The sequence below is a fragment of the Drosophila teissieri genome, chromosome 3R (genome assembly GCF_016746235.2).
Source record: "Drosophila teissieri strain GT53w chromosome 3R, Prin_Dtei_1.1, whole genome shotgun sequence".
Taxonomy (NCBI): domain Eukaryota; kingdom Metazoa; phylum Arthropoda; class Insecta; order Diptera; family Drosophilidae; genus Drosophila; species Drosophila teissieri.
The window spans coordinates 22,263,432-22,278,694 of NC_053032.1; the positions used below are offsets into that span (position 1 = coordinate 22,263,432).

The 15,263-nt window shown below is 42.8% G+C and overlaps 5 protein-coding genes across 5 annotated transcripts; all 5 read right to left on the minus strand.

The window, feature by feature from the left end:
• Positions 1 to 3,450: 3,450 nt before the first annotated feature.
• LOC122621188 lies at positions 3,451 to 4,539 on the minus strand. The gene is made up of 2 exons (XM_043798971.1): positions 4,002 to 4,539; positions 3,451 to 3,929 (listed from the first exon to the last, which is right to left on the minus strand). The coding sequence occupies exons 1-2, from the start codon at positions 4,446 to 4,448 to the stop codon at positions 3,510 to 3,512; spliced, it is 867 nt and encodes a 288-aa protein (XP_043654906.1). The 5' UTR covers positions 4,449 to 4,539; the 3' UTR covers positions 3,451 to 3,509.
• Positions 4,540 to 6,924: 2,385 nt separating this feature from the next.
• On the minus strand, positions 6,925 to 7,572 carry LOC122621191 (calmodulin-related protein 97A). The gene has a single exon (XM_043798975.1). It carries the CDS (start codon positions 7,423 to 7,425, stop codon positions 6,979 to 6,981), a length of 447 nt encoding a protein of 148 aa, XP_043654910.1. The 5' UTR covers positions 7,426 to 7,572; the 3' UTR covers positions 6,925 to 6,978.
• On the minus strand, positions 7,435 to 8,207 carry LOC122621190 (calmodulin). The gene has a single exon (XM_043798973.1). The coding sequence runs from the start codon at positions 8,072 to 8,074 to the stop codon at positions 7,580 to 7,582; it is 495 nt and encodes a 164-aa protein (XP_043654908.1). The 5' UTR covers positions 8,075 to 8,207; the 3' UTR covers positions 7,435 to 7,579.
• On the minus strand, positions 8,184 to 9,063 carry LOC122621189 (calmodulin). Its single transcript, XM_043798972.1, has 2 exons — positions 8,412 to 9,063; positions 8,184 to 8,352 (listed from the first exon to the last, which is right to left on the minus strand). Exon 1 carries the CDS (start codon positions 8,934 to 8,936, stop codon positions 8,439 to 8,441), a length of 498 nt encoding a protein of 165 aa, XP_043654907.1. The 5' UTR covers positions 8,937 to 9,063; the 3' UTR covers positions 8,184 to 8,352; positions 8,412 to 8,438.
• A 4,250-nt stretch (positions 9,064 to 13,313) lies between these two features.
• On the minus strand, positions 13,314 to 13,930 carry LOC122621192. Its single transcript, XM_043798976.1, has 2 exons — positions 13,798 to 13,930; positions 13,314 to 13,622 (listed from the first exon to the last, which is right to left on the minus strand). The coding sequence occupies exons 1-2, from the start codon at positions 13,865 to 13,867 to the stop codon at positions 13,357 to 13,359; spliced, it is 336 nt and encodes a 111-aa protein (XP_043654911.1). The 5' UTR covers positions 13,868 to 13,930; the 3' UTR covers positions 13,314 to 13,356.
• Positions 13,931 to 15,263: the final 1,333 nt, after the last annotated feature.

Here is a 15,263-nt window from a genome sequence, read left to right on the forward strand (position 1 = left end):
AATTTACCGTTAAAAGCTCAACATTGTTACACTGGTTTTTCACTTTTCACTAAGTACCGGGTTTGTGTTACCCATAAAAAAAAACAAGCGGAGGTGAAGAAGCGGCACGAGAAGAATATAGCCGCTGGTGGCATGAGATCCGGCCAAGTGCGTTGAGTAATCTGCTCAAGTTTTGCCGGCGTCTTTTGTGCAACGTGCGAAGTTTGTCACTCCGTCAGTGAAATGGCACACAGCAACACTTTGTCCATGTTCAGTCCAAACCCCACCTATCCTCATCTTCACTCACTCACCTTTCGTAATCCACTTGCCTGTAGAGACATCAGCATACACCTGGCGTGAGCGAGGGCGAAGGATCTAAGGATGCACTGGGGGCGTGGCAGTTGTCGTGTCAACACAAGTTTTGCATTTGGCGATGTGTTTTTCCTCGGTATGTCCCCTTTATTTTCCATTTTTTTTTGCTTTGTTTTTTTTTCTATTTTTTTGTTGCACCCTGCAAGTTGTTAAATGAGTTTTCATAGTTTTTCGTGGGTGGTAAGTGCACACCCTTTCGCTGTCTCTGTTTGCGGAAAATTAATATTTTCCCTTAGCCCATTTCACTCTTTATAAAGTTCACCATTGCCACTGGGGTGCATTTGCTTAGCGTCAAAGTTTCCTGTTATAGCGGATTTTTATTAAAACCCCAGGAAGAAGCTACATTTTCCAAGCGAAAGTTTTCAAACAAAATGGAATTTATACTTACCAGAGGGACGCTCAATTTATTAGAGGGAGAATATCTTAGTAACATGTGTTAAGTATAGTATACGCATGGGAGTGCAGAACCAGTTGAATTATTTCTTCTTATTTACTCATATCAATTTACAATAGAGCTCTTAGAATGAGCAGTGATAAATTCACTTCACTAAAACTCCGATTTGTTTGGTTTTCTGTTGATCCTCTAACCGGTAACTGGGCAATTAATCAACACATTTATAAACTTTAATCAAGCTAATAGCCACCGCCGGAACAACATTGGCCATAATTAATCAGTGGAAATATAATAACCGTCATTAAACTAAACAAACACACATTGTGCTATTCAGAGTTCGCTGTTCGCATCAATTTCAATATGCAACCAGGTACATAACACTTAACCCATGATACCCACGATACCCACGATACCCCACCACCTGAATACATTTCCAATTAACTGGGGAGCTCCCACTTTGCCCAACTTCCGGTGGCGTTTGGTAAATAACAATGCGCGTGCAAATGTTTAATGATATGAAATGAATGCGTAAATATCCGAGGCTTCTTCGCCATTAAAGTGAATAGTAAATGGGATACGATTTCCCGGTTTGCAACCGACGGGAATTTTCACAGCTGCGGTGGGCGCCGCGCCGCCAGGTGAAAATGTAAATGATATGCCATGATATCTCGGCCCCAAGCCGAGAGGAATAAATTGACTCTTTGACTATTCAAAGTATTTTTCGTTTCTGTCAGTTGGCCTGTGGAGTTTTGCAACATTTCTATTTGTTCGAAAGTCAATTTAAGACCCAAAAATTGATGCCATTGTCGGGTATTCATTTGCATGCCAAGTCGCACAACTTGAAGAGCTGGTGAAATGAGTATAAATTCACAAATTATGTTGTTCCTCGAGATTTTTACGGTCCCTTGCCATACACACACACCCATTTGCCACATCTAACTCAACCATAAACACAATATTCACGCAACTTTTCGGGAAAACAACAACAGATTTGATTTTACTCAGTTTCGGTTTCGGTTGCGAGGCCGAAAAATTTTTATTGTCCAGCAATAAAGGCTGGGGAAAAGCTGGGGCAAAAGCTGGGCAAAAGCGACGGAATACGCATGAAATTTGATTTGCTTCATTGAATTGATTTCATTTCATTTGTTTTGATTTGTTTCCCCCGAAAAACGCAAGAACGCAAATTGGAAACCGGACCCCGGATAACAAAAACTGGCACCATCTGAATTGGTGAATTCGAGTCGACTATCGAAATGAATACATTTCGCTTCAGTTCGAGGCGTGTCTGGGTGGCAGGCATTTGGATTTGGATTCCGAATCGGATTCAGATGCGGATGCTGATGCGGATTCGTATTCGCATTCGGATGAGGGGGCGTGGCATTGTGGTTTATGCTGATACTGTTGACTGACATTGGGGCTCTGGGCCTGACTTTTAGTAGTAGTTTATTTAGTTGTTGTAGCGATCAACACTTGCCAGATTGCTTTGGCATTAAAGTGTCAGCAAATATTTCGCATTCTGGTTGGCTGCCGAGTGGAATGTTGGGTCTGGTATCTGGCAGCTGGCTGTCCGGAATGGGGAAAATGGTCCGGTTCCGGTGATGATTTGGCCACATGCGGCTTAATGCTCCCTAAAAGCTTTGACTTCGGTCTGCAGTGGGAAAAATGCAATAGCTGAAGCAGAATGTATACGCAAAGTATACAAAACTTATTTGAAACTAAAACATTATGTAGCATTAATACAGAACTTGGTATTCTATAACAAATTAGGTTGTATCTTTACAACTCTAGCGCTTATTCTTTCAGTGTAACAATAGAGTAGGCTTGAGAAAATCCCACGGCAAGAAAGACACAACCTGGCTCTCAATTGAACCCTTTTAGTGGGCTTGTCAACGACGGATGGCGGAGCTCTTAAAACGTATCCAAACTATAAATTGGATAGTTATGTGGGCTCAGTTTGCTATCCTAGATACATTGTATTGAGCCAGATCATAAACCGAACTGGCGATGGCTTCCATCGATTGCCACTTGATGGCTGATAACTCTTGTCTCAAGTACCAATAGCTTGTTTTCTCTGGGGCATTCGTGGCCAAATGGACGCCAAATAAATAACAAAAAAAAAAACCGCATCGTAACTTTAACCGCTCCCCGATGAGCTTTTTACGGATGGAAAAACCTTTGGCTTTCCCGGCAACTTTCCCGATATCCCAACTGATGACCCAATTAATACGGTGACAAGCAACATTTATTTATTGCCATTTCTTCGCATGTAAGTAAACTTTTGCCAGCGAGCGAGAATCGAAAAACTTTAAACCTAATGTTCTTGGCTCATCCTTTGTCAATTCCCCGAAGAGAATACCGAAACTAATCATTATTGAAAACGTGTGGTGAAAACTTTAGTAATGCGCACCTTTTTCCACTGTCACTGTGACAAAAAAAAAATGAAGGGGAAAAGAAAAATGTGACAAAAAAAAGACCCAAAAGTTATAACAAAATAGCTTTGGTCAAATTGTTTTACAAGCCAATTGGGTTTCGTGTCCCTTTTTGGCTCCGTCATTTTGCCTCTTTGGTGTTCTGTGCTTCCAAACGCCTCGATTGGCATTGCAAAATCCCCCAAGGCGTTTGGCCGAGGAAGTTCCTCCGTTTTTCACTCCCAAAATGGGTTCATGCTGCTGATGAACTTTAAAATAAAGTCTACGAGTTGGTTCTTTTAATATTCGTTGGCTATTTTAGCAAAATAAAATGTATGGAACAATGTATTGGGACATTAGTTAGAAAATATAGCTTTACCCTGCTCGTTGTACTCCCATTCCTCCGCCGGTCCTTTAACTTCTTGTTGCACCTGCTGTTCGAGCTTTTGCAGCATTGGTTGCTGCTGCTCCTTGAAGGATCTTCGATCCCTAACAGCCTTGTTCCTGGCTTCGCTGGCGGCACAGGCGGCCCTGTAGGCCGCCTTCTTCGTGTTGGTGTAGTCCAGCTTGGCCGAGCGGAACTGCTGCATCAGCAGCTCTGCCCGCTGGCGAGCGGTTTCCACCAGCTGGTTCTTTTCGCACAACTCCTGCTGGGCACCGGAGGCAGCTGCCTCAGCATTGCTCACTGCATCCTCGGCGACTTTCACCGAACCGCGAAGCGACTTCAACAGCGTTTGACACTGCTTCGCTGTGGCCATAGCGGCATTGACATTTGACTGCAATTATAATGTCCCATGTAATTTAACTTATTAAAATGTAATTGGTAGTGAAAGACTACAGCAACATACCTGCGAGCCAACCAGTGAGTAGGTCTCCTCCTGCACGATAATCTCCGCCTCGTGCACCTCGTCCTGCAGCTGCTCCATGATCTGTTGCTTCCCCGCCAGCGCCGCCTCGGCGGCCTTGGCCGCAGCAATGGCCTTCTCGGCCAGCTGGTGCTTCACCTGGCGGGCGGCGGCCAGAGCCGCAGGTGCCTGGGTGTCCGACGCCTTCTTGGCCTCCTGGGCCGCCTTCTGGGCAATGTTCGTGGCGGTCTGCTTGGAGCTGCCATGCCTAATGCTGCCCATGGTGAGGTCGTCGGTTTGGTCCAGTAGCTGGGATCTGCACGGCTGCGACTGCTGCTGGGGCGGCGGGCAATTTGGGGCACGTGGATAGCAGGCTGCAAGGCTGGACGAGATCAGGAGCAGGTGATAGAGAAGGATGTGGCACAGGATCCGTGGCAAGGCAATGCGCATAATTATGTGAACCTTGCAAAGTTGCTGCCAAGTTTGCCTTTTCAACTAAGGCTCGAACATTTTTACATTTCAAGTAGTTCCGCTAAGCCAACGTGGCAAGCGTTCTGGGGAATAAAATGTTTAACAAAGTTTTTTTGTTAGAGAAAACTCCGGGGTAACAGGGCCGCATAACTTTTCCGCGCAATTTAACTTAACGTTCACGAGTTTCTCATTTTTATTTTCTTTTGTACCTTATTCACTTAGTTTTCCTTCCTTTTTTCTGCTCAGCCGTCGCTTTGCCTTGACATGAAAAGTAGACTAGCAATGCATGTGGCAACATTTTTTTTTTCTTTTTTTTCGGCCTGTTGTTGAACAAGAATTAATTGGGTCGTCAAAGTCCTTCAGCCCCGATAAGCCACCAGCCTTATCGGAATGGCTGAGAAAATCGGGAAAGAAAAAACTGGGAAAACCCAAGACGATTGCTCGGGTCATTTGTGCGTTGATCTGTTAATCCGAAAAGGGTTTTTGCCGGCTTGCCAGCAGGACGAAAGCCCCGACATTTTCCTACCATTTGATTGAGGGCCCTAGAAAGCTCCGTCATTAAGCGGGCAATGTCGGTTACGGCCCACATAAAAGGCCATGGCCAGGACCAATAGGCGTATGCGTAATAAAATCAACAACTTAAAATTTAAGCCCCCCAACACGCACACGCACACATTTCTCTCTCAATTAGAGATAGCAGATAGCTTTAACTGCTTAAACTGTGTGTATATGTGGGACCACAGGACCACAGTCCAAATTTGGCCAGAGTGCGGTTGTTCACCAAAGTCATCCCCTGGCGCAAAAGTCCGTATTTCGGACAGGACACACTCCCGGCCTTGTTCATGGACCTCGTCACTTGCATTCGCCTTTTTGCGTATCCAAGTGCCTGTGCGGAAGTGCTCCATTCCAATACCCATTTCCCCCTGTGCTCCACATACCGAGCCCACCCAAAAATGACACTCCAAGTGCGGAACGTGGGCGGCATGAGCCGCCTGAAAAAAGTATCCTAGAAGAAATTCATGTGCATGCCAGCAGAATGCGTTCTTTTTTCGCATACACTTGGAAAAAGTTGTGTACTACATATAAATATAAGAATATCCAATTCGAAGACTGCATTATTTTAATCTTATTAAATACGAATGACGCAATAGAAAATTCTGTACCAGAGTAAAGTTAGAATAAGTTTTTCTTAGTGTACGAAAGGCATCAACCAAAACGAAGTTCAGATGCTCTGTTAAAAAGCACAAGCCATAGTTTCAGATACGATTTTCATGGAATATGATGTTTTAAGGGCTGGCATAGTGAATGAAAACAAACACATCAATTTTCTGAATGTCTGGTCTTCAGGAAAAACACATAGATCAAACTCAAAGAGTGCCCTCTTGTACTCGATGTGATTTCTTTCTTATTTCTGATTTACTTGCTGCCACTCAAATATCCCTCCCCGATATTGCACCACCCCTTCTGCCCCCCGCCCCCCGCCGCCGACACCAGCCGATGAGCCATCATCTGGGAAGGGGGAGGGGAGGTCCTGCCCACAAATTCAATTTCCTCTGCAGCCAGTCCATCGAACATGTCCTGTGCCTGCTGCTAACTGAAAAGTGAAGCTCAAAACCAAACTCGTCTATGCGGCGAGGTGGCGAAGTGGCGATGTGGTTCTGCTGTTTGAACCGCATATAGACATATATATATTTGCCAGCTCTCGGAGTATATATAATATTTATGCCACTGTAAGTGCTTATTGATGTCAGATCTGAAATTGGAATCTGCTTGGGCTTTTGTTCTTATTCCGTGCGGATGCACATTGCAGTTAAGGTCTCAATTCGATTCGATGCAATGCGATGCTCGATGTTTTGCGGACTCTCAATTAAGCAAGTTGGCATTTTGACATGTCTGAACTGAAACCGAAACTTGTAGCCCAAAAGAAAAAAATTGAAAATTCATACATGCGGGTACTACACCCACGAACACACACACACGAAATATTTATAAAGTCAGACACACGACCCAAGATCCCAAGAGGCTGCTTCCAGCAACGAGTACGAAGCGGGCCCGTTGAGACCACAGTAAAATTTAATTTTAATGCATAAGCAAATTGAATTTAAGCAACAGGAAAATTGTTCGTCTGGCCACAAAGGTGCCGCATGTGGAAGCAAAAACCACTTGCCAGGGAAACGGAAAGGCGGACTAAAACCACGTCGAGTGTTTCATGCTAAAAGTTTTCACCTGAAGGCGAGACGAAAATTCCTTAAACCAACCACAATTACGGAAATGGGGTGCCTTCATCAAACATTTTTAAGTGAACATTTTTTAAGGACATGCTTGAAAAATTCCTGGTCTCCGAATTAGGCAAAGCAAAAACTAGCACACCGCAAATTTGTAATTGGAACCATTGGCGGTGTATTAAAAAGGGTTTGAAAAGTGTAAATTGTAGTAAGAGAAATACACGACCCCATGCAGTGACCCCAAATATTTTATTTCAGTTTGAATAGTAGAGTAGCTAGCAGTACTACTTCTGGCTTATCATCCAAACGAACTCCTCGTAGTTGATCATGCCGTCTCCATCAAAATCCGCCTCGCGAATCATCTCGTCGATCTCCTCGTCGGTGACCTTTTCTCCCAGATTAATCATCACAAAGCGAAGCTCAGCTGGCGATATAAAGCCATCGCCATCGCGATCAAAAATCTTGAATGCCTCGCGCATCTCCTCCTCAGTGTCCGTTTCGCGCATCTGCTTGGCCATAATGCCACAGAACTCACTGAAGTCCAGTTGGCCGTTGCTGTTGCTGTCGGCCTCGGCAATCAAATCCTGCAACTCGGCCTCCGTGGGATTCTGGCCCAGGGTGCGCATCAGGGTGCCCAGCTCACGGGTGGCTATCTTGCCGGTGCCCTCCTTGTCGAACTGGACGAAGGCGTCCTTGAACTCGGCAATCTGCTCCTCCGTTAGTTCCGACATCTTGAGCGAATTTCAAGGATTTTCGGTGTTTATCAAGATATATCGAATAGCTTTCAGGGCTATAGACTGTTGGAATTTACGAACGAGAATGAGCCGAAAGTGTTTGGATGAAACTGATAGGTCGGTTTCCCAACCCCCCAAGCCTGCTTTTTCCTTATGTGCTGGACATCGTTTTGACAAATCGCACGTAGTCAATGTTGCCTTCCAAATCGGAATTTGCATCCCGGATGATCTCCTCCACCTCATCATCCGTCAGTTGCTCCCCCATGTTCTGCATTATGTGACGAAACTCCGTTTCAGATATGAGGCCGGTTCCTTGTTTGTCAAACACTCTGAATGCGGCTATTATCTCATCCTCGGTGGACATGTTTGCGTATCTCTGGGACATTATGTAAAGAAAATCGCTGAGATATAACTCACCGCTTCCATCAGCATCGATCTCGGCATAGATGTCCTGCAACTCCCCATCACTGGGATTGTGGGCCACAGTTAGCATTAGTGGCCTGAGATTTGTTATGGGAATAACCTTGGTGTCCTGGTCGTCAAATATGGAAAAGGCAATCTGCAGATCCTTGACCTGTTCCTCGGTCAGATTGTGGGTGCGAATGATCCGTTCCTCCGGCGGCGGAGTTAGGAAGTCGTAATCCATGGCCAAAAGGGGTTGGGGCTGGCAAATTTTTGGGGTCACTGAACACTCACCACAAATTTTCGACAAACTTTATTTCAAAACATTTTTATGACTTAAAAAAAGAGACGCCTACTGTTGTTATTATTTATTTATTTTTTGCACTACGCTATAAAGAATAGTATGAATTGTTATTTTAGATCCAAGTATATTTCGGCCCAAGAATAGTAGACGATCATAAATATCATCCGAATTGATTAAACCATGCCATAAGGTTCGTTTTTTAAATCCATGCATAAGATCTGTAAATCGATTATAGTTATATACAATGAAATCTTACAATATATTTTTAGAAGCCCACCTTATCGTTGAATTTGCCAAGAGATTGTTACGTCTCCATCATCATGTTCACAAAGCGAACGTAGTCGATTTTGAGTTCCGTGTTGGCATCGGCATCCCGTATCATTTCCTCGATCTCATCCTCCTCCATTTCATCGCCATAGTCCGTCATTATCTGACGGAACTCGTTCTCGTGGATAAAGCCAGATCCATCTTTGTCGAAGACTTTGAATGCCAGAATAACCTCATCCTCGACAGTGGAATTCTCGTACCGCTTGGACATGATGTATAGGAAATCGCTGAGATACAGCTCCCCAGATCCATCCGTATCTATTTCTGTGATGTAATCCTGTATCTCGTTTTCCGGCGGCGTGTGGGCCACGGCTCGCAGGCAATCCCTCAGTAACTTGATCGGAATGACCTTGGCATTTTCGTCGTCGAAAAGGGCGAAGGCCGCCTCACAGTCTTTCTGCTGCTCTTCACTCAGCGTGTGGGTGTGAATTGTTCGTGCCTCCGGTGGTGGGGTACTGAAATCAAAGTCATCCATGGCAAATTTAAAGTGATTCGAGTTCCAAAAGATGAATTTTAAAGTGTAGTTTTTCAACAATTTTGATGTTTAAATGTTGTCTTGTCACTAAGAGGTTTTCATTTAGACTGAATTTGTGTGAAACTCAAGGCATGGACAACTAAAGCTTTTCTAGTCAGTTTTTTGAAACATTTTTAGTTAGGAAATAAGTTATTTCTAGAGCACTTTTCTCAGTGTTTGCTAACTGCAAAATTGACATGGTTCTTAAGCTCATTGTCAGTGAGATAAATTTGGTGACACGGAAAAAACTGCATGCGACCACATCTCCGTAATGCAGTAACACTCCAGTAAAGTATAGCTGGATTTAACAATTAAATTTGCAACAATTTGCCGAATAATGTTTTTACAGCCCAAAGGCAACCGCTTCGAGCATTGTGGCTGCCGAACAGCATGGGTAATTACATTTTTAATTAAATGCGACGCAGTTTGTTTCGTTTTAATATTATTTTTATTTGTGCTGCTGCATTTATACAACTGTTCAGTATTTTTATTCTGCGCAGCCATTTTCTGCCATCGTTGGTCTCTGGGGGCATAAAATGTTTTTTGCTTCGTTTTTTGTTTTTATTTCGTTTTTTTTATCGAGCATTACGGGCAAATAGGGAAATTATCCAATGCAAAATTTCGAGCAATTTGCATAATTTGGGAGCACAAACTGCACAAACCCATGACCCTGGCCATCATCCTTTCTCACACGTGCGCTCCGCTCCCCAGTGGAGCCAACAATGGGGGTCTTCTTGGTAATGAGAAGCAAATCCTGGCCACGAAGGACACGAAGGATTTAGGATTGGGGCCAAAGTTGAGCCACACAACAAGGCACTGTCAAGCATTTCTCTGCATAGATTAGAGTGGACTTTTCGGGCCAGAGATGCGGGATTATATAGCTGTGTGAAAAACAATAGTTTCGGGTACTATTTAGCAGGTACTTATTAATTAGGACAACCAACTATTATTACCAAACTAAGTAATAACAACTTGCTTGAACTAATTGGCAGATTTGTCTTTGAATTAATTCTCGGCACTAATAAACAATTCTATTCTTATGGCCACATGTGTATATGTTTATACGATTGTCTGGCAAATGCAGCTCGGAATATGTTTGTTGTTTGACTTTAATCAGGCATAAACAGGACGATAGGGCAACTGCCGAGCCGCAATCGAAATGGCAACAGACCTTTGGGGGATTTGGATAATTTGCATTTCTGTAGTGAGACAGGACTCACATGCAAAGGATTTTCATGTGCAAATCCCTTTATGCCACAACTTCATATAGTATTACGCATACGCTTGTGTAAGTAGTATTTCGACTGTCTTGTCTTCAACTAGATCAGTTATAAAATAAGATATTTGGAACAGTTTATTGGCATATGTAAAAATTAAAATTACAATAAGACTTACGTTTCTATGTTTTGTTATTGAAAAGCAAGCAACTCAATACAATGATTTATGGAGAAGTAATGGATGATTGACGCATGAATGCAGGAATACCCATCCGATTCCGACATGCGCCGTTTCAATTAAGCGTATAAAGGATGAGTCTGGCCAATGGCCACACAATGGATGCCTTTGGATGCCTTTGGAATCCAATTGAGTGGCCATTGACAGACGGACGTCCAGCAGCTGCATATCGCAATTGTGGAGCCCAGTCGAACAGTTGACCAGTTGGCAAAGTAATGCAATTCATTCACCGCGGGTTGCGATCCGAGTCGCAGATTTGTCTATGCCAAAGCATTTTCAGTATGAGAATCCGGGTCGAAGCACTGTGCACAGTCGCAAGTGCAACTATGTGAATGAATTATAGCCACCGGTTGCAATCAGTTGTGGGCCACAATGAACGGAGGCATTTGTGAGAAATGAATGCCGGAGGAGTTGCCTTTTTGTTTCCGGTTTCAATCTTGTGCGTTGCAGCTGTCGCTTTTCATCAGGGGCCAACATGAAGTCCGAGTCCTAGAGGTCCTTGGTTATGGATATCAGGCAGCTTCTCACCTTGGTCATTGTGTGCTCTATACATACGTATGTATATATAACCAGACTCGGCGACTGGGCAAACAACGTACTTAAGCCAGACGGCAAAGAAAGAAGCGAGTAGAACAAGCCTGGCTCCTTGGGATCCCTGGGATCCTTGGCATCCCATTGCCTATCCTGTTTGTTTCTATTTCACTTTGATGGCACGTGCGTAGAGTGGTTTTCCGACCAGGTGAGGTGGTTGTGGGAGATGGGTGGATTCGAGTGGAGTGGAAAGGCAAATATGCAAGTCAATAGCAGAATGTTGTCCCGAGGCGAAGTGAAGGTGATGGCTGGGAGTACGAAAAGTAAAAGCCACAGGAAAGGCGTCTTTAAATCGGGAGAAAAAGGGAAATTTATTGACTATGTCCGCATTGCATAAAAATGAATAAAAAGGATTACAACCAAATTTTTAAGCAGAAAGAAATTCACTTTCGTTCACATTCCTAACTAAATAAATAATTCTTTAAACTAAATACGATCTTGTTTGAAACCCTTATCCAGAATGATTATTTAAGTATAAGATATTAGCTTTCATTAAATTTTAATGAAATTTAATGGCGAAACTCGGATGGTGTATAGAATTTTCCAACTCAGTAAACATACGCACTCTCCTGTTTTGTGGGATTCGCTCTTATTATGCTAAAAGCATCTGCCGAGCTGCAACTAATCCGAAAACTTAAAATCCAATCTGGAATATAACTTTGTTTGACTTTTGCTTGCCGCCTCGTATTTTCGCCCATTTTCTAAGATTTTCTTTGTTTGCTTTTGTGGCGCAAATTGCATTTTGTGGGTGTCGTCAACAAACGCAGCGCTCCTCTTCTCTTGGCCGCCTCTCCTCTTGGCCAGGACAGCATGAAACATGATTAAATTACTCATACGCCTCGTGTGTGCGCTTGGACAACAAGTTCTATGGCGATTTTGTTTTAGCTCTTGTTGCGCTTGCACTCATTTAGTTAATTAAGTTTTACAACAGCTTGCCACATGCCCACCCCTCCTCGTCCCTCGTCCCCTTTAATTAGTTTTTAATTATTTCCGAGTTGAGCGTTTTCCAAAAATTTCCCGGTAAGCTCTTGGCCCAAACGAGAACAACAAGAGCAACAACAACTATGGGTGGATCCCTGTGTTGGACTTTGGCTCAGAGTTTTGCTTTGAGTTTGAGTTTTAGTTAATTTTATTTGTATTTTGCAAGTATTTGTACGCCCCCTACAAAAAAAGGAAGTGGGGCTTTGTTCATTTAGCACATTATTTCTACACGCTTTGTTTTTACTGCAGTTGGTTTGTTTGTTGGCTCGTTTGTTTTGGGCCGGCTAAAGTTTTGTGCAAGCCCATTAGGCTAATAGCCCGAACAGAAGTCACCGTCAACCTTTGTTTATTTATATAGCATAATTAACTTTTGTTGCATGTGAATACGGCCAGGAACTATTGCTATGGCACATGTTGTTTAACTGGATACTTACACTTACTTTATGGGGACTTCAATATGGCGACTAAGACTTTCAAATTAGTAGGTATTTTAATAACCCAATAAATGGGCTTTTAACTATACCTAATATAATGAAATTCTTGAATAATGTCACTAGTTATATCATTACAAATATATTTTCATTGGTTTGCTTTAAAACATATTCAGTTTTCCGACCAGCAACCCACGTTGCTTTAAATATAGTATCCTGTGTGGAAATATACGAATATTACCCAGCATGCACATGGTTTTTGCCTTTTTATAGTTCGGTTATCAGCATAAAACTGATTGAAATGGGCCAGCAAACATTTCACTTTATCAACTTGTGCATATTTAAGCATGCTCCTGTATCCTGTATCCTGTGAGTATCTGTGTTTGTGTCTGTTTCTGTGCCAGTGCCGGTGCCTGTTCCTGTGAAAATTGGCTCAAACGAAGCCCTGATGCTGGGCGAAATGCAAAGGGAGTTGTGGGGGACACGGCCTAGAACAAATATTTACACGGCTCGTTGTATGGCATTTGCCATAAACTACCGTAAAACAATAAAATTCGCAATAAACCAAATGGAAAGCGGCAACTGCCGGCTCATGTGAAATGCATGCAAAGCAACAACGCAAACAAAAGCCACAATGCAGAGCAGTTCAGCAACAAAGCCAAACGAAACGAAACGTTTTTCATAACTTAAATTGCAAAATGCAGCCAGCAAGGGGTTATGAGTGAAACAAAAAAAAGAAATCACAAAAACAGTGAAGAAATAAAAGCGTGCTACTGGCTGAAACGTCAACAGTGCAGTTTGGAACAAAGCCGTAAAACAAAAGCTGAAGACGGAAAGAAAGACTTGACTCGAAAGTATCCTGAACAAAAAACAAAGCAAATTCATTTGCAGGATCTGTGAACAGATATGCCCTAGCGCCTTTATTATTTCCAATTTATCCAAATACTCAGCACCTGCCATATAAACTTGAAGATCTTTATTATGTTTCCAAACAGTGGGAACTGAACTTCCGCATTCGGGCTGGCTTTTTTTTCCACTTCCTTCTTTTTTGGTTCCTCTATAATTGGATCATTGTCAATTGATTCAAATGAATTGTCCCTATCATCATTCAACAAGCTTCGAGTGCAAGTTCCTTCGTCCAAGTACACGTCATCCTCCCATAGCTCAGATGAGTCTGCTCTGCAGTCAGCTGCGAAAATTGGTTTCTTTTTTACAATTCATAGTTTAAATTATCGTACAACAAATAATATATGAGCTGTATTATAACATGAGAGCATGTAGAAATCATTTAAAAATCAAACTCAATACTATAGTTTTTAGTTTTATTAGCAATTTATTGAAATACAAACGGCATATGCACTTACCAACTGCCACATGCTGCCCCAAAAAGGAAAATCCGCAGAGTACTAGAAAAGTCAATACAACTAACGACATGACAGACTATTTTTAATAAACTGAGCGACTTCTCTATTTTTGAGTTCTACTTATAGGCTTTTACTATATGTACAATTCGTTGCGCTTGCGGTGGAGACTAGAAATAATTCTAATGCCACGGTTTCCTAGTTCTAGAGTAAACTTTTTGCCAACTTTCTGTAAACTGCATAATCTTGTTAGCATTCCGCCTGGCAACACTCTATTTTTAGCTGCTCATCTTGATGCTGATTTATCTGTAATCCAACTTACGTTTCAGCCACTTAAGGCCACAATCTGCCTTTTGCCACTTACCAACTTCCCTGTGACCCCCGCTGGGTTACAGGTGGCTTTTGTAGCAAACTTAGTTCAATAAAGTTCGCCCTTGTCTGCGGAGCCTTGCGCTTTGATCATCGCATCACATGCGTCTAAAGTGGCTTTCCCTCTCTCTCCCTCGAGAGCACTTTTAAGGCCTTTTTTGTGCCATCACAACCGGGGTAACATATCCCGACTTAGCGGCTCTTTTCCGGCAAAACTCTTTGAAGTGTGCTTTTGGGTTTGGTTTGGTTTGGTTTGGAGGAGCATCCCCATCGAAAGAAGCGACTGTATCAGCTGTTTATATTTGGGTCCTTTAATTTATTGCCTGTCAGGCTGCTGGTCAGTTCGGTTGATAAACGGCCTAAGCCGTTGGCAAGCAATTCCCTCTTTCATTTGACCCTGCCTATTTCGACATTCAGTAATTTGCCTTTGTGCAAAAATACACAAAGGAAAATACATACATTAGAATATATGACTGTTAATAACTTATGAACCAGAAAGTATGCAAAAATGATTTTTAGGTCAGCAAGACTGAATTACTGTCTTCTTTGTACTGCACACTTTAATAATTATTTTGAAAATCCTGCGTTGCATATTTTATTTAATTTGTATAGGATCTGCGTTACTTTCTCTCTGTGCAAGCTGCTCATGTGAAACTCGCCTGCCTCAGCAGAAATTAAAGCCATGAAGGTGACTCCCCTCTATAAGTAGGAAGTTGTTAGTTGCTCGCAACATGAGAAACAGCAGCAGCAAGTGCAACAGCAGCATGCAACTTGTAGTGCACTCGTTGTTGCTGTTGTCGAGTGCACGTCGCCGTATGCAATTATCACCCGAAAAAATACTACAGGGCCAAGAGTGCTCCTGCTGCTGGTCACAGGTAGGAAAAATAAAATGGGGAAAAATGCAAACAAAAAAAAAAAGGAGTAAAACTACTGGCTACAAATTCTGCCAACATTATGTGCTCAAAATGTAAATGTCATTTGTGTGCCGAGCTGGGGGCAAGACCAACGGCAGTGGCAACAACCCGTTGCACAAGAGTTGCAACATTTGAGAAATGTGTGTTGCCAGTGAAGTGGCAGCAGCAACACCAGCAGCACAACCA

Bases quoted from the DNA above. Each gene is read 5' to 3' on its own strand.
- LOC122621188 (XM_043798971.1), bottom strand. From the start codon at position 4,448: ATGCGCATTGCCTTGCCACGGATCCTGTGCCACATCCTTCTCTATCAC. The intron at 3,930-4,001 runs GTATGTTGCTGT...TTATAATTGCAG, and splicing joins ACTCACTGGTTGGCTCGCAG to TCAAATGTCAATGCCGCTAT.
- LOC122621191 (XM_043798975.1), bottom strand. From the start codon at position 7,425: ATGTCGGAACTAACGGAGGAGCAGATTGCCGAGTTCAAGGACGCCTTC.
- LOC122621190 (XM_043798973.1), bottom strand. From the start codon at position 8,074: ATGGATTACGACTTCCTAACTCCGCCGCCGGAGGAACGGATCATTCGC.
- LOC122621189 (XM_043798972.1), bottom strand. From the start codon at position 8,936: ATGGATGACTTTGATTTCAGTACCCCACCACCGGAGGCACGAACAATT.
- LOC122621192 (XM_043798976.1), bottom strand. From the start codon at position 13,867: ATGTCGTTAGTTGTATTGACTTTTCTAGTACTCTGCGGATTTTCCTTT. The intron at 13,623-13,797 runs GTAAGTGCATAT...CAATTTTCGCAG, and splicing joins GGGGCAGCATGTGGCAGTTG to CTGACTGCAGAGCAGACTCA.